Here is a 23543-nt window from a genome sequence, read left to right as displayed (position 1 = left end):
TAGGATGTTGTTGGCAACAGTGCCCATTTAGACTCCATGACCCTGCAGGACAGCGTGGCTTACACGATCTGATTGCCTGTAAAGCTTGAGTAAATTTATTCTGAAGATGAAGCGTTGGAACCTGTAAAATGCCCCGAATGGGCGGCTTTCTTCTCTCTCTTTTTAATCATCACAATCCGGGGCTCAGGGTTTCGGAGGTGAACTGTGCTTGTGTTCTGGGGACTCCGTCTCACCCCTGCCCTCTCTCTCTCTCTCTCTCTTCCAGAGTGAATTAGATGTATCCTTTTTCAGTGCTGAGTCCGCTCCGCCAATGCATGGGGCAAGCACCCGCTAGGCCTGACTCGCTTAGTGCCACGTGGCCGGAAGCGACGCAGCAGGATCTGGAACGCTGATCACCTCCGACTGCGACAAACCAGCCAGGTTCAAGGGCGCAGTGGAAACCCACCTTCCCACCACCCCGCTCTCCTCCCCCAGGGCCACTCTCATTGTTTCTTGCCCTGCCCCTCCCACTGCATGATAGTTACCAGTAAGTGTTCTATATTAATGTATCTTCCTTTAATCACTCAGAATAGGCACAACCAGGAAAGACGCAGCTCCCCTCCCGACGGGAATCCCCTGCCATGTCTGGGGAGCCCTCCCTCATGATCCCAATGAGGATTGCAGGAGTGACCGCGGGGGCGGTTGGTTCTTTTCTCTTTCTGGCTCTTCTTCCCACTAACTTAAGTGTCCAAGGGCCCCACCCCACCCCACCCACAGCCCGTGGGCTTCAGCAGGGTCCCCAGATGGCGAGCACTCTGGAGGCAAGTTGGCCTTTAACTTCATTTTTCCTTCACAAAATCGGCGTAGTGCTTAAAAGCAGGAAGTGCCGGAGCCTTCTGGGGACACTGACGGCTTGAATCTAAGATAATCATCATTAATGATTATTCTAGAAATACCTCGTAGTCATACTTCGTGGCCGCCGAGTCGATCTCAACGCATGGCAGCCCCGCGTGCACAGGTGGAACTGTACTGGTTCGTGGGTTTCCCGTGTGCAGGTTGAACTGTACTGGTTCGTGGGCTTCCCGTGCACAGGTGGAACTGTATTGATCGTGAGTTTCCCCTGCACAGGTGGAACTGTGCTGGATCGTGGGTTTCCCTTGCGCAGAGGGGAACTGTACTGGTTCGTGGGCTTCCCGTGCACAGGTGGAACACTGTACTGGATCGTGGGTTTCCCATGCACAGGTGGAACTGTGCTGGATCGTGGGTTTCCCTTGCACAGAGGGGAACTGTACTGGTTCGTGGGTTTCTCGTGCACAGGTGGAACTGTGCTGGATCGTGGGTTTCCCTTGCGCAGAGGGGAACTGTACTGGTTCGTGGGCTTCCCGTGCACAGGTGGAACTCTGTACTGGATCGTGGGTTTCCCGTGCACAGGTGGAACTGTGCTGGATCGTGGGTTTCCCTTGCGCAGAGGGGAACTGTACTGGTTCGTGGGCTTCTCGTGCGCAGGCGGAACTGTAGGAGATCGTGGGTTTCCCGTGCGCAGAGGGGAACTGTAGTGGACCGTGGGTTTCTCGTGCGCAGGCGGAACTGTAGTGGATCGTGGGTTTCTCGTGCGCAGGTGGAACTGTAGGGGATCGTGGGTTTCTCGTGCGCAGGTGGAACTGTAGGGGATCGTGGGTTTCCCGTGCGCAGAGGGGAACTGTAGTGGATCGTGGGTTTCTTGTGCGCAGAGGGGAACTGTAGGGGATCGTGAGTTTCCCGTGCGCAGGTGGAACTGTACTGGATCGTGGGTTTCCCATGTGCAGGTGGAACTGTACTGGATCGTGGGTTTCCCGTGCGCAGGTGGAACTGTAGTGGATCGTGGGTTTCTTGTGCGCAGAGGGAAACTGTAGGGTATCGTGGGTTTCCCGTGCGTAGAGGGGAACTGTACTGGATCGTGGGTTTCCCGTGTGCAGGTGGAACTGTATTGGTTCGTGAGTTTCCGGGCAGGGTCACCATGCCCGTCTTCTAGGCCATCTACGGGTGACTTGGACCACTAACCTTTTAGGGGGCAAGCGAGTCTCCCCATTCTGTGCCACCCAGAGAACATTTAGACTTTATACACAGATATGAAGAGCTGGTATATTCACATCCACGGGGAAAAACAGCCCTTCACCTTTTAATATTGATAAGAAACCTTGATATATTGATGAAATCCTTTTGCAGGCTGTATTAAGAAACCTCTTCAAATGAACTGGGGAACTGAGTGCCCTCTAGTGGTGTGTGACCTAAATCGCTGATCCCTGTGACCTCCAGACCCTGTGTTCAGATGTGTTTCCATTCCTCATCTAACATTCCATTTTTATTTAAGTTCTTTAAAGCAATTCACAACCAATCTCTTCCCACTTCTACTGGGAACTAAAGAGATAGGCCTCTTGGTTTCAAAAGTCATCAGTAGGAAAATGCCAAGAACGAATGGGCGTTTTACTGGGAAGCCCCTCGGTAGATATTGGCCACTGAGTATACTAGACAAGATGTAAAATTCTTCGAATGAAAATGAGAGAATTAGACTAGAAGAGCTGTAAGGTTCCTTTGATCCTTAATATTTGATAGCACTGTACTCGCAGGTAACTGAGCCCAGTCACTTTATCCCGAAAAGCAAGACGAGAAAAGTCTTGCAAGGCTAGATGACCAGAACATGAAAGTGAATCAGCTAGATCATGGTATATGCTTTACAGCTGGATGCGCGGGGCTGATGTGCCTTGTGTTGATGTGACAGATGTGCCTTCTGTTGATGTGACATCTGTTAGAGGTGGAGAAGGCCATTTGTTATTGTGCCCTGTGGTGTGTGGCATCAGGACACGTACTGATCTATAGCATTCCGGTTTGAATTTCATTTCCACACCGACACACAATTGGCATCTTTTAGCCCTCATCTCATTTGGCTTTTTTTTTTAAGCTTTCCTCTTCTAATAATAGCTACTACTCTTAAAATTTTCTTGGGTATATTTGGTAAGTTAGGACTTGGGCATCATTTGGAGAAGAGAAATCAATCTTTTCAGAGCTTCAGAATGTGGTTTAATTCTGCTTGCACGGCCAGTGGTCCAAAAAGCAGCAGGTGGACAGGCAGCACGTGGGCAGCCTCCTACTAGTTACATTCCTGAGGGTCCCACCCTCGGTCAGCTGAAGAAAATCAAATGAAAAGCCCATGTCTCTCTCTCTGTTTTGCCTCATAGATAGTTCCTTCTCAGCCCACACGGACTAGAGCAGATTTCAGGGCTTGGTTTTGCTGCACCACCAGGAGGCTCTTGTCCAAACGTCAAGAAACGCCCTACACAGCCTATCTCCTGAAGCGTTTTGCCATGTAAAGTGATGGAGTCTTCCCAGTCTATGGGGACTTTGAGAAAATCAAGTGCCCTATTTGCATTTCTCCCAAGTATGTGGTTCTACTTCTAGTAAGAGTAGCATCAAAAAACAAGACAGATGGGATTTCACAAAGACATGACCTAAGCACGAGAAATCCTGACTGCAATAAATTCCTGTTCATTAGCATCTCTTCCACACAAGAAAAGGCCTCAAGGGCAAGGGTGGCGGGTGGGGCAAAGAAGCCCAGTCATTGAAGCCATGCAGTGCTGTGAACAGACTCCTGTGCGCTCTTCCCTCTCCACGCCAGCACTGGACTAATGCTGGCTGCACACAGGGAGGCTGTGATCCCGCAGGGCACGTTTGCCCAAGCCCATACCTTAGTAGACTGGTGACGATTTCAGATTCCATGGATTAAGATATCTTAACTGATCAGTTTCTGCAAATCATTTGTGGAGCCGCAAGTCTGCAGAATTTCCCAGGCAGTTCCAAATTCAGAGGTCCTGTCTCTACTTCCTCCTGGAATGGCACTGAATTCACTAGCTCCTCTCCAGCTCCACGCACAACTCGTCATGTGTCCAGCCACCGTGTCAATTCCAATTCATAGCAACCCTATACATACAGCCTAGAGCCTCGCCTTTCTCCCAGAGCAGCTGGTGGGTTTGAAATGCAGGACTTGTGGTTATGAGGCCAACACTTACCACCAGAGCCACGGGGGGCCCCTTAGTGTGTATGTAAAGTATAGGAGGACCTTAATAGCCTTTTAAATTAATACTCAGTGCCTTTAAAGGGCCTTAAAAGACTTGGATCTTTAGACCTGGGCCACCAGGGCCTCGTTCCTAGGCCCTAAACCTCAGAGGGCCCCTCTCTGGCTCTCCTGTTAGCGCCCCTCCCAATTGGGCAAGGATGCCCACTTGGAGCTAAAGTCACCCCCCCTCCTTACTTTTCAACCATCCTCTGGCCCCAAGAATTCCGTCCAGACAGCCCATGGCCTGGTGCAGGCATTTCCTCTGTGACCCAGACTTGGTAAAAGAATGACAGGGAAGGTGGGATGGTGACTAGGGTGTCCCACATTCATGGAAGAGAAGTGGGGGACAGGGCCCCTCCCTCACACATGTAGGGTGGGCCAAGTCACAATGGATTTGATTTTAAAACGCTCATGTTTTTAATTTTATAAACAGGCCAGAACAATTAATTCTAGACCCCTAACCATTGTGGGTGTTATGAGAGCACCCTACACTCATGGCCTCTTTTCTGCAGTTGAAAGTGGGGTCCCAGTTAGGACTTCAAACTGGCCTGTGTGTGACTCAGCTAGTGTCACCCACGATGCCCTGGAGGAGTAATAGCATGAAGGCAATAGTGAGTCCCGCAGGATTTGAGCCAGTTGAGCCCCGAAGACCCGGAGTCCTTTCTTTCCTTCCCACCTGTCCTCAAATGCTAGCTAGGAGGCTAGAGCTTCTCTAACCCAGGATCGAGTCCCTTCTGACTCATCGGAACTCTGTTGGACAGGAGTTCCCTGTGGCGTCACCTTCCTCCAGGGACTGGCTGGCGGGTTTGCAAAGTTAACTTCAGGTTAGCAGCCCAACACGTACACCCACTTTGCCACCAGGGCGCTGAGGAGGAGGAGCTCATTCCAACCAGTCTTAACGAGCCATTGCACAAGTGTGGGTTCAGATGAGGAGCTATGGCAATACTGGTGAGCGCAAGGATATTCTGCAGGAAAGCCACCCAGCAGGGAAGCAGCAGCTTCTACATGAACTAGTTTTCTGGATGCCCTCTCAGAAGGCTAGGATAATTAGTGACACCGTTACAAAAGGATTTCTTTCTTTGTATGCTGGAGCGTGAGTACTGCACGAATGTCTTGCTAGTAGCAGAGAAGAGTGAGCCACCTTCCCTCTCCCCGCAGGTTACTGTTAGTCATGGGATGAATGTACTCTGGAGCTGGAAGAACACAACCCAGCCAGCTGGCTAAAACCGCACACACCCCAATCCAGAGCTGCTCTGGAACCAGCCTCTGGGCTTCCATTAGGCAAAAGGTTCCATTTGATACATGTATCTTAAAAAATAAATCATAGCCATCTGGATTAGACTGGAGATTTGGCCTCTAACCAATGACTTTCATAGAGCGCCTGCCACCATGGTGGCCTGGACTAGCCGGGAAGTTTTTTCCTGAATTAGAGAAATTATAGGGGAAAACTAGCAGTCTTTGGTTGGAGGAGTCAGGAATGATGCATATCTTCATCAAAGCACCCTCTACAAAAGTTCATACCGAGTTATCTAAGCAGCTGTTTTTACTTTGGGAAATCCATGAAAGCAAGGCTGTGAGGGGGTGTGAGCGGACCTGGAGCCAGAGGGCAAGTGTGCGGCCAAGCCCCAAGCCTGCTCCTTCTCCAACAAAAGGCTTTAGCCAGCGCTCTCATGATGGAGAGTCAGGATCATGTTCAGAATTATGAACCTTCCCCAGGGGAATGAGCCATTCACTGAGGTGAGATGTGAATGCTGCAGATCAAACAGTCCTGCCTTCCACAACGGCTCCCACCAGCACTGGCCATCCAGTGTGTTCTCGGAGTGCTCCACAGGGCACCGTCAGCCACTCCTCCTTCCACAACTCCCACGGCTCCTTTTCGCCCAGCCCGCTGGTGTCTGTCCGAGTCAGGAAGTGATAACCAGTTAAGAGAAAGGCAGAACCGAACCATCACTGCCATCGAGTCAGTTCTGACTCAGTGAGCCTACATAGGGTCCCAAGACAAAATCTCTAGGCGCCATCTTTCTCCCAAAGACAGCTGGTAAGTTTGAACTGCCGAACTAGTGGTTAGCAGCCTAATGCTTACTCAACAGTGGCACCACGGCTCCTTATGAGAGGGGGAAAAAAATGACAGCTTATTTGACCTGTAGCATTGTTAGTTTTACAATACCGCATAGAAATTGTAAGCAAAATGACACTTAGGTCTGTTACTCTTAAAATGTGTCCTTAAGCAAACCTGTTTAAAAAACAAACAAAAAACCCCCACTATTCAGTAGCCTAATTAGAGAGAGAACATCTGGCCTGGAAGTAGACAGAGGCTGTGTTTTATGGGCAGTATATTCAGGGGTTTGTAGAAGGATCTTCATGATGGTCTTCTACCATCATCACTACCATCACTGAAAAGAATCTTTTCAGTGGCCCATGAAAATGTACCCAATTTCATGAAGAATTATAGTACAATGTAACTAATGAGAACAAGGTCCCCCACCAAAAAACTGTTCAGCTAGACTGAGTCTTAAAATAAGAAATCAAATCAAAAAGAAACTAAAGGGTCTGAGCCCAAAGCCGAGTGGGCCGCTTTAGTGTCGACTAGGCTGTCCTGGGACTGCTCATGTCTGTTGCTCCGGTTTCTCGTGTATTAAGGATATTACCAGATCAGCAAAAATACCAGATGAACAAGAGTTTCATGATCCAGAGATCAAAATTCCAATATAGAAACCATAGGCATTATAATCACTTTAATAATGAGTGACTTCAGGGTGGCACTGATATTACGGGGGCCCAGGGGGTGCAGTGGTTAAAAGCGCTTGGCCTTTAACCAAAACGTCAGATACTAGAGCCAAGAAACCATCCCATGGGAGGAAGACTGGCAGTCTGCGTACACCTCTAGAGAATCCCCAGGACAGTTCTGCTCTGGTCTGTAGAGTCAGAGTTGGAAATGACTCCAAGGCCCTGAGTTTGAGTGGTTTTACAATGTTACAACTCTAACCCATGAAGCAAAAATCAAAGTTGCTGCCATCAAGTGCATTCTGAGTCATGGCAACCTGATCAGACAGAGTAGAAAGCCTCCACTTTTCCCCAGGGGAGTAGCTGATGGTTTTGAACTGCTAGCCTTGCGCTTCACAGCCTAACACGTACTCCTGCCCATATTACAAAGAAATTCTGAAAGGTTCTGTTTCCGGGCTGGGAGACAGCGGGGCTACTCAGTGAGTGTTCTCAGCTCACCACTCTAAGAGGTCTTCAGGCTGGGTAATCTCCCTCCCTCCCAGTCCAGGTATCAGGGTTGAAGTGTGTTTGCCCATGCTTATTACTACGTGGTGCTTAGCAGAGGGCATCTTTTCACCACTGCTCTTGGTCTGGCTTCACAGTATGTGCAAGTCCCTCCTAACCGAGTCAAGATATCTCTAAGAGCTGGATTCTCAATCCCCAGGGGAAATCCAGTTTCAAACCTTTCTTTGCCTGGCACGTGGGATAGGGTTTGTGGCTCCCCCACATAGTGCCAATATTGCATGATTATTAAGGGTCTGAACCACATACTCAGTCAGGCAGCAATCACATGCCCATGGTTCAGAATGATCTCATTAAGCATCATGTTTCCAGGATGTTGGGAAAGTCAGTGTTACTCAGGCGTTGTCTTCCTTGCAGTGGTTATTCTGTTGAAGCAGTGGATGCTGTTGTTTTGAAACAATTGACCAGTTGCTCAAGCAGGTGACACGCAATCCAGGTTCCTTGATCCTATACTTGCCAAAAAAAGACAGAGCCTCCCTCAGAGTGGCATATCTAAACCGAGTCACAGAAATTAAAATGAGATTTTCCTCCACTCCAGAGAAAATCATCTGAGAAGGTGAAGACTTCAAAGGCTAGCAGTCCCCTTGAAATGCAAAGGTGGCTGGGGTGGCGGGGAGGCCGCGGGCTCCTTCATCTGAAGGCTCTCCAACTCTGCTTCTGTGTACCTGTCAATCCTATTTTGTGATTTTTTTTTTTAAAGTTTAGGTTTTAAGTTCGGTAAACGGGATTGGTCAAGGACTTGGCACTCTAGTATTCTAGTCCTGGTTTGGCCATTGAACAAAGCTAACTATTTTTAATTCCAAACTTATTGCCGAAGAGTTGATTCTGACTCATAGTTACCAACCAAATAGGACAGAGTAGAACTGCCTCTGTGGGTGTCCAAGACGCAATTGTTAGGGGAGTAGAAAGCTTCATGTTTTTCCTTCTGAGCAGTTGGGTGGTTTAGAACTGCCGACCATGTGGTTAGCAGCCCAAAGAATAAGTCACTGTGCCACCAGGGCTCCATTTAAAACTGAAAACCCCAAAACCAAACCCTTTGCTGTTGAGTCACTTTTGACTCAGCAGTCCTGTCAGACAAAGATCTGCTCGCTAAATTTCCAAGGCTGTAATTTTTATTTATGAAAGCCAACTTTCTCAGAGTGGTTGGGGGGTTTGAACCACTGACCTTCCAGTTAGCAGTTATGCATTTAAATGGCCTCACCAACAAGGGCTCCTTTAAATTGGATGACCTTAATAGGCACATTAAAATTCTGTGGGGTTTTTTTTCTGGGTCATTTAAGGACAGATCCCACGAGCCCCTAAAACAGTTTATTCTGCTGGAAGACTTCACACAGAGTTTAATGAGCAATTAACACAAAGCTTAATAGAAACTAAAAGTCATTCACAGAGTTGTCCCATTCTTTGTAGATATACTTCACTAAGCAAATACAATATGGACTTTTGAGCACCAGAAATTATTGAAGACCAGGTGGGAATGATTTACCTTAGAAAGATTTCCTAATTATGGATCCCCTCGTGCACTTAATTATTTCACTGGTTGAAGTGTTTAGCTACTTGACTCTGCTTTTGTTTTTCAACAGTCTGGGACCGTGCTCCTGAAATGAAAACTCCAGGGACTAAAGTGTAGACCCCAGAAACACTCCACCATTGCCATTATTCCATTCAGCTCTCTTTCTCATCAAAGAAATACATGCATTCAAAGTTCTGGGAGGGAAAAATAGTTTTCTGGTTATGTTTCCACATATCCTATACCAACTTGTGACTCCGTGATGAGTATTTGTAGAACTGGTCTTTTTTCCTACTTGGGAATTGAGTCAGCAGGCCTTGCTTTCTTCAGCGTGTCTCATGGTTTCTTCCTTCAGTTTGGCTGGCAGAGAAAATGGGTGAAGGCCAAGGCTTTAAGGGACTTGTTGGGTGGTGGACAGGAAGCTGAGGGAGGGTTGTCCATTGGGCAGTATCAGGCCTTTCCCGAGAAGCCTGAGCGTACAGAGTATTCAGTAACTCTGGGTACAGTATTATTATGACAATGCCAAGTTTAATTCTTGCCAAATGTTCCTCGCTTTGTTCCCCAGCCTTACTGGATCCCCTTTTCCTCTAACACCTTATAAATGTTCCATTTCTATGCCTACTCCTTCAGTTAACCATGGGGAAACTAGTTGTATGTACATGTGTATGGTCGTGAAGGCAGGAATTTCTATCGTGGGTATCAATTTTAAACATAATGCTGGATTTCTACATTTAAATCTCATGCTTAAGAGAATTTAGAAAATTGTACACTGTAAGAAATCTAGGCAAAGTCCTAACTGAATATTTCCTGTTTTCGCAACTCTTAATTTCCTTAATACGATTTTAGATAATGTTTAATCTGGATAAAGTACACATCATTTTGGATGAGATGGTGCTAAATGGCTGCATTGTGGAAACTAACAGAGCAAGAATTCTCGCCCCTCTACGAATACTTGATAAGATGTCAGAGAGCTGACTCGTAGAAGAGCCCGTCTGATGACACCCACTTACAGAAAATGTGAGTGCCACGGGGTCTGCCTGAATAGTGGAAGTCCACACATGGCAAAGCAGGGTATCCTTCCAAAGACTCTGTAGGTGTTTGCCACAGTTCCTACATGTGAAACAACACTATTTCACAAGACCATGTACAAAGAACGTTTTATCTCAACTGATAAGTTTAAATTCTTTTTAAAATCACTTTCTTCCCCTTGCAACAAATTTTGTTGAGTACCAAAGTAACTATTTGGGGGCTCTGCTTCCTTTCGCAAACTGAATAAAGAACCTGCAAAGATAAGGTAGCAACTTTCTACCAGCCTCTTAAAACTTACTTATTATTTTGAATAACAGTGTTCTGAATGCTATCTTTTATTCAAGGGATTCTTAAAATACAAGGGAACTTAACTAAGTCTGTAGAAAATTGGCATTGAAAGATAATGGAATTAGCACACTAACTGGTGAAGCTGCCTTGTATGCTGTTGCTGGTATGTAGGGATGGGAGGCAGATGCAGTGGAGGAAGTGGAACTATATTTAGTCTTGGTTTCACCTACACTTCTGCCTCTAAAGCAAAACGTTCTGGGCCTTGATAATCCCTTCCTGGGTCTGCTGGTTTCCGTCTCACATCAATCACTTGTGTGTGTGCGCGCGGACTGGAGGGGAGGTCGTGGTTTCCACTTTCTATCCCTTTCTGAAGTGTCATCTTCTGAAGATTCAAGTTACCTGGAGTTCTGGCCTGTGAAGACAGTGAGTGGTACAGGATTAAGCAGCCAGGGTTCTAGGGGAGCCCGTCGGAATCGAGGTGCTTTGGAGGTCTAGCTGACACATGTTATTTGGGAAACACTGTCCTAGATGGTAGGCACTAATCAGTAGCCTATTCAGGTAACAGCTGAAACTGGTACACAGGAGGTAGCTAGGGAGTGAACAAAATTAATTTTGGGGTCACACCAAAATAGCAGTTAAAATACATCTTGGCACAGATTTGAAAGTACCTTGAGAGTAAAGTAACACACAGAGGGGAAAAAACAAAACACAACTCAGCAGCTTTGGGATGTGTGGAGACCCCATTAGATGTCCTGTGATACAAACTATAATGTGACCATTCCCTATCTACAGACTGTCATCTCACTAAACGATTTCCACATTCAGGAGCTGTAAGCCTCAGACTGGCCAGCTTTACTTTGCTCTCAGATTTATCTTGCACCGAGATGCCTGACATTTTCAACTGGGACTCGCTCCAAAAGGCTGATCAATTTACCTACTATAGCCACTTGCTAGACCAGGGGCCAGCAAATGTCTCCTGTAAAGGGGCAGAAAGGAATTATTTGAGTCGTTGCAAGCCATGGTTTTTATTCTAACTACTCGATTCTGCTGTTCTGGTGAGAAGCAGTCATAAATAATATACAAGTATGCAAATTAATGACCTTGACTGTGTTCTAATAAAAATTTATTTATGGACCGAAATTTTAGTTTCATAATTTGATCTTTTCCCATTTATTTAAATATGTTCAAATCACACTATCTCATGGGCCACAGTTTGCCAACCTCTGTGCTGGAGTGTCTTGGTAAAAACTGGCCAATGGCAAGACATTTTAGAGCTCTTATCAAGGCAAAACCACAATGTGTACATTGGGTTTTAATTCTAACATTAGTCACCCACATAAATTGACTGAAAAAAACAAAAACCACCACCATTCGTTTTTGGATTAAAGCATAGGTCATACATTTCAATTCGGCTATTGTGTTTTATTTTAACTTATTCTCACAGAGAACTGTGACACTGACAATGAAGTGAAATACTTAACTGCTGCCTCTGATTACAGTTACAATGTTCTCATGCAGCAACCAAGCACAACTACTCAAACATCACTGATTGTAGTGGGAGCGATCTCTTCTAATGTAGAAAGGGAGCATACCTTTTAAACAGGTAGATAATGGGCAACTTCAAAACATGCTTTGGCTCCTTTAAAAGCCACTTGGTTAAAGCAGATCTCGTAACAGTTCTACCACAGGTGTGGTAAACAGAAATTTGGAAAATGTATAAATACCCTTCTTCAAAATCAGGAAATATCAATTTCGTGGTTGCTTCCTTCACATTAATACAACATTCAGAGATTATTCCAGCTCTCAGCCTTCCAGATCCTGCAGGTACAATGGTAAGCAGCTCTGCTGCTTAACAAATGAACACAGTAACGTGGCTGTTTCTGGCTGCAGAACACTTTACGACGAAACACCACATCTGGAGCACAAGGACTGAACATACATTTCTTCTCAGACTTCTCATCTCAGTAAGTGCATTTACGATAGACAGACACATTTCTTCTTATAGTGATCTAGAAAGCCAAATCCCAATGGCTCAAAAGGAAAGTATCAGGTTAAGTTCATAGGTCTGCTGAGTGGCCGTGAAACAGTCACATGACACAATTTTGTACGCTGCAAACATTTTAATGATTATTGTTGAGCTTACATTTTGGAAAATTTTTACCAAACTGCAACAAGTTAAATAAATGTTTATAATATACAAAGAAAATACAACCAAAAGAAAAACTTGCTTAAAGTGTGCCTTGCACCTAGACCAGTGTTGTTTCCCCACTAATATATCTTTATTTTTGAGCTGCACAAACACACTTAAGAATTTGATCTTTATAGTACGGTATTTAGGAAATAAAAATATACTCCCACCTCAAAGAAATAAAAAGGTTGTGCATGATTATTTGCCAAACAAATGAGAGAACACTAGAATACTCTGATAGTGCAGGCATCATTAAAAAGGAAGAGAAAAGGCTTGAGATGCTCATTAACTCTATATTTTAAGGAAGCGGGATTTTTGACCAAGTAGCTTAAAAAGCCAGCAAAACAGGGATCAGTGACGGCAACTGTAGTGTACGGAGTATGAAATGACAAACTTTACACAAATACACTGTTAGAAATTTCCCATAGAACACTGACGATCTGAGAAGCTGCTCTTTGGAACAGTCAGTGGGACCACCGTATTCCAGTCACATAAGCCCTTGTAACAACACACAGTGTTCCTGTGCTCTCTACTTGCTGGCTGGGTAAAGGATTGGTTTCATCATTAGCAGCTAACAGACTTAATCCACATTCTTAAAGCCTTACAGGTGGAAAAAAAGGCAGGTATCAGCGTGGAGGATCATACATGTCTCTGCACACAAACACGAGGAGGCTTCACTAGTATTTTGAGTCTTGGGTGTCTCCCATTGCACTTAAAAGATCAATTGAGATGAAAACCTTTTTCCATTGTAGCAGCTAACAGGCGCTCTCTCATGATCTCCTCGGAGGAATACTCGGGCAACTTAAGATAATGCACACAAGTATTCACTGATGGGTAGCTTGCGTCTGTAGCATCAACCTACAAAAAGTGAAAATGTCACAAGATCACAAAATGTCAGAAAATCAGAACTGTATTTCTTTAAATCCTTAAAAAAACGAATTCTATACGGATTCTTCGTGAGCTAGGTTTGTACCTTGCGTACAACTGTGAGCCTGGGATGTAAGTTAGCCAGTCCACCCGGGGGTAGAGTTGAACAGCCAGTCGTAAACTGTAAGAATGCTTTCCTTTCGTCTGAAGACATGCCACACAAAACTCTCACGAATCTTAGGAAGCCAGGGCTAAAAGAAGGAAGAGGAAATTATATATATATATGTATATTCATACATACATATGTGTATGCTGATTTAATAACAGATTCAAGTGTAAAACATAACTATAACTTTGTTAAGCTGGCAATAAACAATTGAAAAAACCAAGAACACTATATCCATATGTCAGAATAACACCACTCTACAGACACTCTTTGTATTAAATGAGCTCATACAAGCTATTTCAGTACTGTTGGCAATGATGTTAAAAGGAGAAAAAACTCTTCACTTCTAAGTGGTCTAAGAACAGAAACTGGTGGAATATCGCGATCAAACATCCTGCAGTGAAGCCAGCAAATCAAGGAAGCTCAAGATGCATTTGTGTAATTAATCCAAATATAAGTATGTTATCAAATGGTACTTGGAAGGCAGCTATGCACCTGTAATGATCCATTATCATAACAAAATGATTAATTTTTGTATGGAATGGAACACTATGTCAATGCAGTGAACTATTACTATAAGTCACAACGTGAATGAATTTCATAATCATAATGTTTAATGAAAGAATCCAACTACTAATGTTAAACACAGTTCTCAGAATCCGTAGGGGAATAGAGTTCAGGACACCATAATCTGTTGAAGCTCAACTCCCTTATATACAATGGCATAGTATTTGCACATAACCTACACATCTTCCTTTACACTTTCAATTATCTTTAGATTACATAATATCTAATACAATGAAATATTATCACATGAACAGCACTTTCTGCTCCCTGTTAGTCTTTGAGGGAATGTTTTACCACTTAGTTGCTTTTAGGAGCAACCTTCCCCCAGTATTTTTGGTTTGTTGGTTCAATCCCTGGATACAAAGAGGGTCAACTCTTATTACATGGGTTCATTTTTAGAGTTCAAAAACAGACAAAATATATTAAACTAGAACATGTTTAATGATTAGAAAGGTGTAGTCTCAAGTAGTTACTGGAATGGGTTCTGGGTACCAGTGACACAAATGTGTTTATTTTATGAAAATTCCCTAAGTTGTATAAATAACTTATACTTCAATAAAAGTCTATTTAAACATCATTTATTTAAACCATGCTATTTAAATACTTATTTAAACCATGTTATAACTCATGATACTCATAAATTTCAGGGTGTACATAAAACCAACTATAAACAGAAATTTCCTTGCTTCATTTACATTTATTTGGAGATTTAAAGTTTAAGGAAATAACTTCAAACAAAAAGACTGTGAGTAGTTTACAGGAGTAGAAAGCCCATCACAGCCCAATGCAGAACCACGAGGCCTCCAGTGCTCCCAACTGAAAAGCCATCAGTTAAACACAAATTCCTGGGACCAGAGTCAAAGGCAAACCAGTTATCACAGACCTTACTGCAACAACACTCACAAGTGGAATACAGGCTATGAATGAGCTACTTTTGACACAATAGTTAAGCACTTTCCTGCTAAATGATAGGTGGCTGATCAAACGCATCAACCGTGCCATGGTGGAAGAGATCGGGCAACCCGTTCCTATAAAGATTTCCAGCTCGACAGCATACAACATGACATCATGAATCTGACAGTTCACATGGAGCCATCATCTGGAAAATCCATGTTCTCAGGAAAAGTTTGAGAGAGTAAATGGAACATGGCATATCTTCAAATGGTTCAAAAAAACAGCACGTGTATCAAACAAAACCAAAACTCTGCCACTGCGGCACTCCCCACTCATAATAACAACCCCACAGCAAAGGATAAGATTGCCCGTGCGTTTCAGAGACTGTTTATTCCTTACCAGCGGAGAAAGCCCTGCTTTTCTCCTACAGAGTAGCTGGTGGTTTCACACTGCTGACCTTGTGGATCACAGCCCAATACATAACCACACCACACCACCAGGGCTCCTTAGCCTATGTGTATACACATATAATAAATTATATATATGTACACACACATATTCAAAAATATATATTTCAAGGTTTTTTGTGTGTACTCTAATATTATGAATAGATAGCATCTATTTGCATGTTGGCAATTATGAGACAAATGTGGTCTCTCGTTTATGAATAACATTCACTGAGTTATTCTGCAGAGATCTGTCATTTGATTGTGGAATATAAACAATTTGTCGTTCTTAGAGAATATCTACACACACCTGTCGCGTGTATAGCCCAGCTTAGGTTCTGTGTAATTGATGATATCCTCTGCTGCCCAGGATGGTGACTGGTTTCCACAAAGAATCATCTGCACTTCTTCGTGGCTAAAAGAACTTAATTTCTCCATGGGAAAAACTTTATTGAAACCATCTACATTATACAAAAAAACAAAGGAAAAAGAATACACAAATCACTTGCAATTCCAAAATACAAAGTTCAAATTGAAATATCCATTACCAACTGATCTCAGAAATACTTGAACAAGTAAAATAAAAACTGCTTGAAATAAAATATATGCAAGGGCTTTAAGAACAGTACCATAAATCTATAGAGACAATAGCCAGTCACCGGTCCAGTAGCCAAATCATCATACTACCCCAAACTGGTGCTCCCAAGCTATATGTCACACAAGTCAGTCAAACTTGTGTTTTCAAGGATTACATCACAATAAAGGATTATAATAGGGGAAAAAAAAGTTGTGTTTTCACTTCCAAATCTACTAAGTGGCAGCCTGATATGCTTTGCTCCTGTCTTTACCTAAATAACTAGGGTCCTCTTGTCATTAAGTCATAATGGTCTTGTAATGTGCAAAGTAGGATGTAAACAGATGGAGGCAGTAAGAGCAAGCTGAGGGTATGAAAGTTACAGCTGGAAACTGCGTCAGACTAAAAAGACATCACAGCTAAATGCAAATTATTGGTATCACAGGCAAGAAATGCTGCCAGGAACATTACTGGAACAGCAATCTTCAAAACAGTGGCAAGTCTACAGAAGGTAACAGCTCTTGACCATAGCACTGGCCTAATTTTAATTATCCCAAAGTGAAAGGGGAAAGAAGAAACAAACATAAGATAATTTTAAAATTACCTTTAAAGGCTTCCATCTGTTTCTGAATGCCTGTGTGCATGCAAAAGTCAAACATCAGGTCCACATACTCCTCGGCATTATCCATTGTTATCATCTGCATAGAAGAGTTCCAAGGTTACTTACTGTTAATCTCTTGGAGTGTTTTAGTAGTGCTTAGTTTGACTGGTCTTAAGAAAATGTTTTGCACTTTCAAGGGTATCAAAAGTCTTTTTTTTGTTTGTTTTTGGGTATCAAAAGTCTTTACCTCATCTTCACCACTTGGTTTGAGATCCACAGCTGTAAAACCATATATTCTTGAAGAAGGGCAGAACTGGAAATTTAAACTGGTAAAAGAAAAAAAAGGATCAGATAAACTGATAAATCTGTTACTACCAATGTCTGAATTTTATTAAAACCCCACTGCCAAATCAATACAGCAGCTTAGATGTATTTATGATTTGTGTCTTTCATGCAAAAACATGATGAATGACAACTATCACGTCAGCTGTTAGCAAACCTGTTTAGCTCTGCAAAGATTGAATGTCACCTTCAAGATCAGCTCCCGTTAACTTTTCCCTTCCTTAGGGCACAAAACTAACAAACTAAGACTTTTATAATTGAATTATGCATATACTATGCTGCCCTTTCTTCCCCAAACCAAAGTTATCCATACTGTGTCTGAGAGAAAAACAAATAAAAGTAAAATATGTATTAATAGAGAACCCTCATGGGCCAGTGTTTAAGCACTGTTGGTAGCCAAAAGGTCAGTGGTTGGAACCTACCAGCCTGCTCTGTGACAGAAAGTTGTAGCAGTCTGCTTCTTAGAGATTTACTGCCTTGGACACCTGGTTTCTCTGACTAAGAACCAACTCAGTGGCAATAGGTTTTGAATTTTCTTTATAATATGTAGCCAGTCACAACTAAACAACTTGTCAGCAATTTTCTTTTTTTTTTTTTTAAAGAAAGCTTAGCAATGAACTCAAAATATAGGAACACTTTCTGAAGGTATGTACAACAGATCATTGCATGTGAACAAATTTTTGTAAAAGATCTGTAGTATCACCAATAGGGATAACATTTACATACAAATGCATTTTGAGCCAATTAAGCTAACATGTATTTCCTATACAAGCTATATGAGGGGGCTTTAAACAGTTCAGGGAAAAGTGGAATTTTCCTACGAACTTTTTGAGCCCCTTTGTACATTTATAACACTAGATAATCAAACCAATCTTCCAGACATGAGGATTAATAAGCCACACTAATAGTTCCATATTACCATCATATTAACAAATCACAGGTCCAAAATGACAGTTTACTCATATATTACAAATCAGCGGAGACAAGGAAACAAAAAAGCGTTAGGACATAGTCATGCACTAAGATAAACAATGTATACTTAAATCTTACCCTAAATCCTCGATGCTAAGTGGAGGCCCAGAACCGGATGGATTCTTCAAGACTAGTTCCTGTAACTTTGTGTTCTTCTCATCTTCAGAAAGACCTTTGTTGCTTAAAATCTGGCGTCTCTTGACAGCAAGGTCCTTAATTTCTTTTAAAAACCTGGCTCTGTGCGGGTTAACTAGTTCAAAGTCTTCCCAAGTTAAAATCCCATTAAACCACGCTGGGGGTTTCGGTTTGGGAGGATCAAGAATAAACTCTGACTTTGAATCCTCGTCAAAGCTTCCTACAGAGAGGGAATCCTGACCTTCTTCTGTCGAAGCTTCAGACTGGCTCTCAGTACAATGTAAATCTCTATCTCCGCGTGATTCATAAATTAGCTTACTCATATTGCTTTTTATGTCACCCATACACATAAGTTTAAAGAAAGGTTTAGAAATAGGCAAGTCCACAAGTCTGTTGTCTTGAATACACTTGGCCAAGAAAATTCCAAGGAAGTGGAAGAGTTTTGTGATTCTCTCGAGCTCGTCGCTGTCCTGTGGAAACGGCGCCGTGAACAGTCCACACGATCTCTGTACATAATATCCAGGAGGTTTCAGTCCACCTCCAAGATCAACCTATTGTTTGTAAACAGGGGAAATGGAAATAAAATTATAAAAAAGATAATAAATTACAAAGCAGCTATGCTTTTTATAACTGGGGTAGGGGTTTGGGGAGACAGAATCAATAGACATTAAGCCTTTCTATGAATTTAGCTGTTCAAAAGTACTAGTATTTACAGTTTAAAAAATAGGTTGTGGTAACTAAAGTTTGTCCTTTAGAAACAGTCACATTCAAATTACAAAATGAAAACCAATCTTACATGACGAGACTCATCATCAGGAAAGTTATCGTCACAAAGCCAAGTTCCCAAGTCAGTTCTCTGGAATTCTGCTGCCACCAAAGCATAAAACTCTAGGGTAGGTCCCAAGCCAGTACCTTCTTCTCCTAAGAATTCAACCTACAATGTGAACAAAGAAATCACCATCTGATCCTTCCTAGGTGTTGCATATTTTATTCAATAAAATACCATTAAAATAGCACTGTCACATATTGAAAAAAAGTATTGATTGTTTTTTCTGAAGAGATCAATAATTGTACATTATATACCTAAAAACTGTGGTGAGCACTGTATAATATTATTCACACCTCACAACTCTGATAAAACAAATGACCTATTAAAAGATTTTTACCCATTCTCTACAATGTTCCAGAAATGACTTGCAGGAGTTTTTTTTTTTAGAAAAAGGGGGGAAAAAAAGTGATAGTGCATGGTTAAGAAAAATGTAAAAACAACTGAGGATGATCTAGGTTACACCAGGGGCTTTCAAAATGGTAATGGAATAATTCTATTGTCTTTTCCATTTTTCCACAAACTCAGTGATGTATCAGCATATAGAGCATACAGAATAAAATAAAGGCAACAAAAGTTTGCATGTCAAGTAAAAATCATGTACATTTTTTGTAGAAATGCATTACTTGGTTCTTAATTTCCCAGATGACTAAACAAAAAATGAAGCATGCACTGTCAGTGACCAGGTAGTTCAGATTTGTGAAATGAAGGCCATTTGCCCTACTGTTCCTTGTATGTGGCGTACTCAACAATATCCACAGGTCAGAAAGCTGGACTGCGGGCAGCTCCGAGAACTAGAACTGGGATTAGGGACATGCGGAGGCAAGGAGAACAATCTCGGACCACGACTCAGCAACCACTTCGAGGGATGACCAGCCTTAGTGTCAGCCAAGACCTGAGCTATTTCTGCTGTGCCAAGGAGACGGGCATGCACATCTACAATGTGGAGCCAATCGTGGAGAAGGGGCATCTGGACCATGAGCAGGTAGCAGCATGGGCCTGGTGGAAGCAGCCCTAAGTTCTCAGAGATCTCAGTAGTACTGATCTGGGAAGAAGCCAGAGAAGGCAAGGGCACCAAGGACAAGCTCGTGCTGGAGTTCACCTTCATCAAGCCACTGCTGGCGGTGCGCATGCGCCCTGCATGACAAGACCGTGGACCTCTGCCTGACATGGAGAAACAACTATTAATGTTCTCGAGACACAAGTGCAGGGGCCTGCAGCTGGTGGACCAGGCGAACACAAAACCTGGTCCTTCATCTGCTCTGTTTACCATCCACACACATCAGAGTGATGTAGCCTACGTGTTTCTGACCCAGTCAGGCTCTGTAGTGGCCTCGGCCTCCCAGAAGGACACCCGTATTCGTCTTTCTGACACACAGTCCAAGGAGAAACTGGTGGAACTGCGCCGAGGAACAGACCCTGCAACCTTATAAGTGCATCAACTTCAGCCATGACTCCTCTTTCCTCTGCACCTCCAGTGATAAGGACACGGTCCATATCTTTGCTCTCAAGGGCACCTGCCTCAACTGCCACTCAGCGCTAGCTCAAGGTGGGAACCATGATTGGGTAGTACTCAGACTCTCAATGGAGCCTGGCACGTTTCATGGTGCCTGCAGTCAGCCTACATCTGCGCCTTTGGACACAATACTTCCAAGAATGTCAACCCTGTCACTGCACTGCCATCTGTGTAGATGGGACCTTTCACAAATATGTCTTCACTCCCCTGGAAACTGCAACAGGGAGGCTTTTGACGTGTACTTGACATCTGTGATGATGACTTTTGAGGACATGGGGGCTATGCTAGGGACCTGTACTAGCAGTTTGCATAGACACACCTTGGGGGAAGGATTGATGTGGAAGCCTAAGCCAGCAAGCATTAATTGGGGGTGATCAACTGTCCCTAAACAGCAAAGCACTTCTTCCTGACTGCATGCCTGCAGGGTCAGGCCAAGGAAACAGCCTACTTACTCCCCAGGCTCTGAGCCTGGAGAAGACCCAGAGGGAAGGCCCTAATCCAATCTGAAGGGCTTAAAGAAGACCTCCAGGAAAGAATCTCTGATGTGGTGAATGTAAATAAAAACCAACAACCAAAATAAAAAAATAACAGGGCTCCAGAAATAAAGTAAATTCTATACTAACACTTGCTGGGACATCACTAAATATATACCAGTGATATAATACTGAGCATCATTTAAGTCAAACAATACTATGAAATGACAGAACAACGTGCCAGCCTAATGTAGGCATGTAATAGCATAATTTCACAGAGGAAAAAGATTTAAAGTATAAAAAAGAATCTGTTCTCCAATATTCCAAGTAGTTTTCCACCCCAAGAGTCACGAGAAGCACAAGCCCCACACCTCTAAGGATAAGGCTGATGGCCTTTCATGAAGGAGGCTCTGCGCTGATGATGGGGAGTTCCCTCTTTAGTATTTTATCTACTGTGGTTTCTCAACAACACAAGACAAGATTGGGTCATTCTAATCAACCCTGTTCCCAAAAGGAAAACTTATAAGGTGTACCTCAAGAACTGATTTTCGATCTGCATGTATCTGCATGACGTTCTCCGCCCATTCCATCAGCGATTCACCACGTGGCACTTTAACTCTTTCATGCTTGAGACGACCAACTCGAAACTCTCCAGGATCATCTCTTCTTACACTACTTGTGGTTCTTGTTCGTTCCACAGTGGCTTCACGTCGGTTTTGTAACCACACTATTGCTCTGAAATAAAGTAAAAGATATATAGAAAATGTACAACATACATCAACAATTTAATGTACTATTAACCAGCAATAGAATTCTAATATTAAAACGGTAAAAGGGTTATTGGATTTATATGAATATTCCTGCCTCTATTAATAAAAACACACACACAACCTTTATCACAAACTGCCATAAACTGAGAAAGTGCTGAGTCTGTATTATATTATTTCAGCAATTAACAGATCATAATAAAATTGTCATCCAAGTCCCACATAATACATAAAAATATAAACAAAACATTTCCTACCTATCAGAGAAAGTGAAATAAATTTCATCCCTTTTATTACTATAAATGTAATAAAAGTAAAACAAAAGTAAAGTGGCCATCAGAATGGTTATTGTGATTTTAAATCATTTTTCTTCTAACAACAGACAGCCCAGCTAGCGTGGGAAAAAGAATCACAATCAGGGTTCAACTCTTGTATGCTACAATCTATTTTTTTTGTTGTTAACTCACAAAAACACATTTTTAAAATAAAAATAACAACCAATGTCATTTAGTTTTAGTGAGGCTCAAATAGCAAGATATATAGAAATGTTTTATAAGTAGGGTAAGGCTGTGGAAAATAAAACTTAAGTGAAATTTCTAAGAATAATAGGTAAAGCTTTAATATATAGAGTAGGTATATTTGTATAAGACAAATGATCCAGTAAATAATGGGCAAAGGACACAAATAAACATTTCTTCAAAGACATAAAATGGCTAAGACTCACAGGAAGACATTCAACCTACTAGTCTTTCAAGAGATGCACACCAAGACTACAGTGAGATACTGTTTCTCACCCACCCTGAGGGCTATGTATCTATGGGTGGAAGGAATGTAAAACAGTGAATGCTGCTGCTACAGAGAAGCTTGGTGGCTCCCTCAAATTGAAATGACAAACTACCAAATGATGCAAGAAGTCCACTCCTAGATATAAGCCCAAATGAAATGAAAGCAAGGATCCAAACCAAACTGTACACTGGCGTTCACTGCAGCATTTTTCATAATAGCCAAAATACATTTTCTAAACCATCTAGGTCTGCACACTTCCACGGAACCCTGGTGACAGGCGTAGTGGTGGTGCAGTGAGCTGAAATCTGCAGTCAGCAGACTGAAGCCACCAGCCAGCTCCTAGGGAGCAAGACGGTGCTTTCACCTCCCATAAACCGTTCCAGTCTCAGAAACCCACAGGGGCATTCCGCCCTGTCTAATAGAGTCGCACGGGTCACAACTGGCACGATGGCAGTGAGTCTGGTCTTTTGGATAGACACTGAAGGTGATGCTCCCATTACGCTCCCTTGTTCTGCGCTCTTCAATTTACACCTATTCAAAATGGCAGTTTGGGCTTCCTTGGGAATTAAAATTGTGCTCCTTTCCTTTTCAATGTGTTTTTGTTTTTCAGTTTTAGGAACAAACAAAATAGTCTCAAGAAGCAAAATCAGGGCCGTAGGGTGGAGGGGGGAAGAATTCCCAATAAAATTTTCACAGGAGAGTCATTGGTACCCTCAAAGCATGGGCAGATGCATTGTGATGGAAAGTTTCCTCAACTTTCCTGGCCTTTATCACACCAGTTTTTGAAACTTAAGAAAAAAAATTTCATTCTACTGGGGGCTCTTAAAGCTCTTATCACCATCCATCTGTCGTGTCAAGCACATTTGTACATATGTTGCCATCATTATTTTTTTAAATCATTTTATTGGAGGCTCATACAACTCTTACCACAATCCATAAATATAATTGTGTCAAGCACATTTGTACATTTGTTGCCCGCATCATTCTCAAAACATTTGCTTTCTACTTGAGCCCTTGGTATCAGCTCATTTCCCCCCTCCCTCCTCATCCTGCCTCCCTTATGAATCCTTGATAACTTATAAATCATTATGCTTTTGTCAAGTCTTACGCTGTCTGACATCTCCCTTCACCCACTTTTCTGTTGTCCATCCCCCAGGGAGGAGGTTATATGTAGATCCTTGTAATCGGTTCCCCCTTTCTACCCAACATTCCTTCCACCCTACAGGTATCGCCACTCTCACCACT

At 42.8% G+C, this 23543-nt stretch overlaps 2 protein-coding genes and 1 pseudogene across 8 annotated transcripts in view; 2 read left to right on the top strand and 1 right to left on the bottom strand.

The window, feature by feature from the left end:
• Positions 1-10158, top strand: part of AP4S1 (adaptor related protein complex 4 subunit sigma 1) — a 46086-nt gene extending 35928 nt beyond the window's left edge. For both annotated transcript variants that reach the window (XM_075532068.1, XM_075532069.1), the window contains exons 5-6: positions 266-277; positions 9708-10158. In XM_075532068.1, coding sequence (XP_075388183.1) covers positions 266-277; positions 9708-9836 — 141 coding nt within the window. In that variant the 3' untranslated portion in view covers positions 9837-10158. The remainder of the gene's footprint in view (positions 1-265; positions 278-9707) is intronic.
• Positions 10159-12278: 2120 nt separating this feature from the next.
• Positions 12279-23543, bottom strand: part of HECTD1 (HECT domain E3 ubiquitin protein ligase 1) — a 93405-nt gene continuing 82140 nt past the window's right edge. For all 6 annotated transcript variants that reach the window (XM_075532063.1, XM_075532064.1, XM_075532061.1 and 3 more), the window contains exons 36-43: positions 21279-21480; positions 18727-18864; positions 17874-18481; positions 16729-16807; positions 16485-16578; positions 15617-15767; positions 13340-13484; positions 12279-13224 (exon numbers count right to left, since the gene is read on the bottom strand). In XM_075532063.1, the coding sequence (XP_075388178.1) occupies positions 13087-13224; positions 13340-13484; positions 15617-15767; positions 16485-16578; positions 16729-16807; positions 17874-18481; positions 18727-18864; positions 21279-21480 (1555 nt within the window). In that variant the 3' untranslated portion in view covers positions 12279-13086. The remainder of the gene's footprint in view (positions 13225-13339; positions 13485-15616; positions 15768-16484; positions 16579-16728; positions 16808-17873; positions 18482-18726; positions 18865-21278; positions 21481-23543) is intronic.
• On the top strand, positions 19571-20540 carry LOC142426093 (WD repeat domain phosphoinositide-interacting protein 4 pseudogene; annotated as a pseudogene).

Source organism: Tenrec ecaudatus, chromosome 14, assembly GCF_050624435.1.
Source record: "Tenrec ecaudatus isolate mTenEca1 chromosome 14, mTenEca1.hap1, whole genome shotgun sequence".
Lineage (NCBI taxonomy): Eukaryota > Metazoa > Chordata > Mammalia > Afrosoricida > Tenrecidae > Tenrec > Tenrec ecaudatus.
This window is presented reverse-complemented; position numbering and strand designations above follow the sequence as displayed.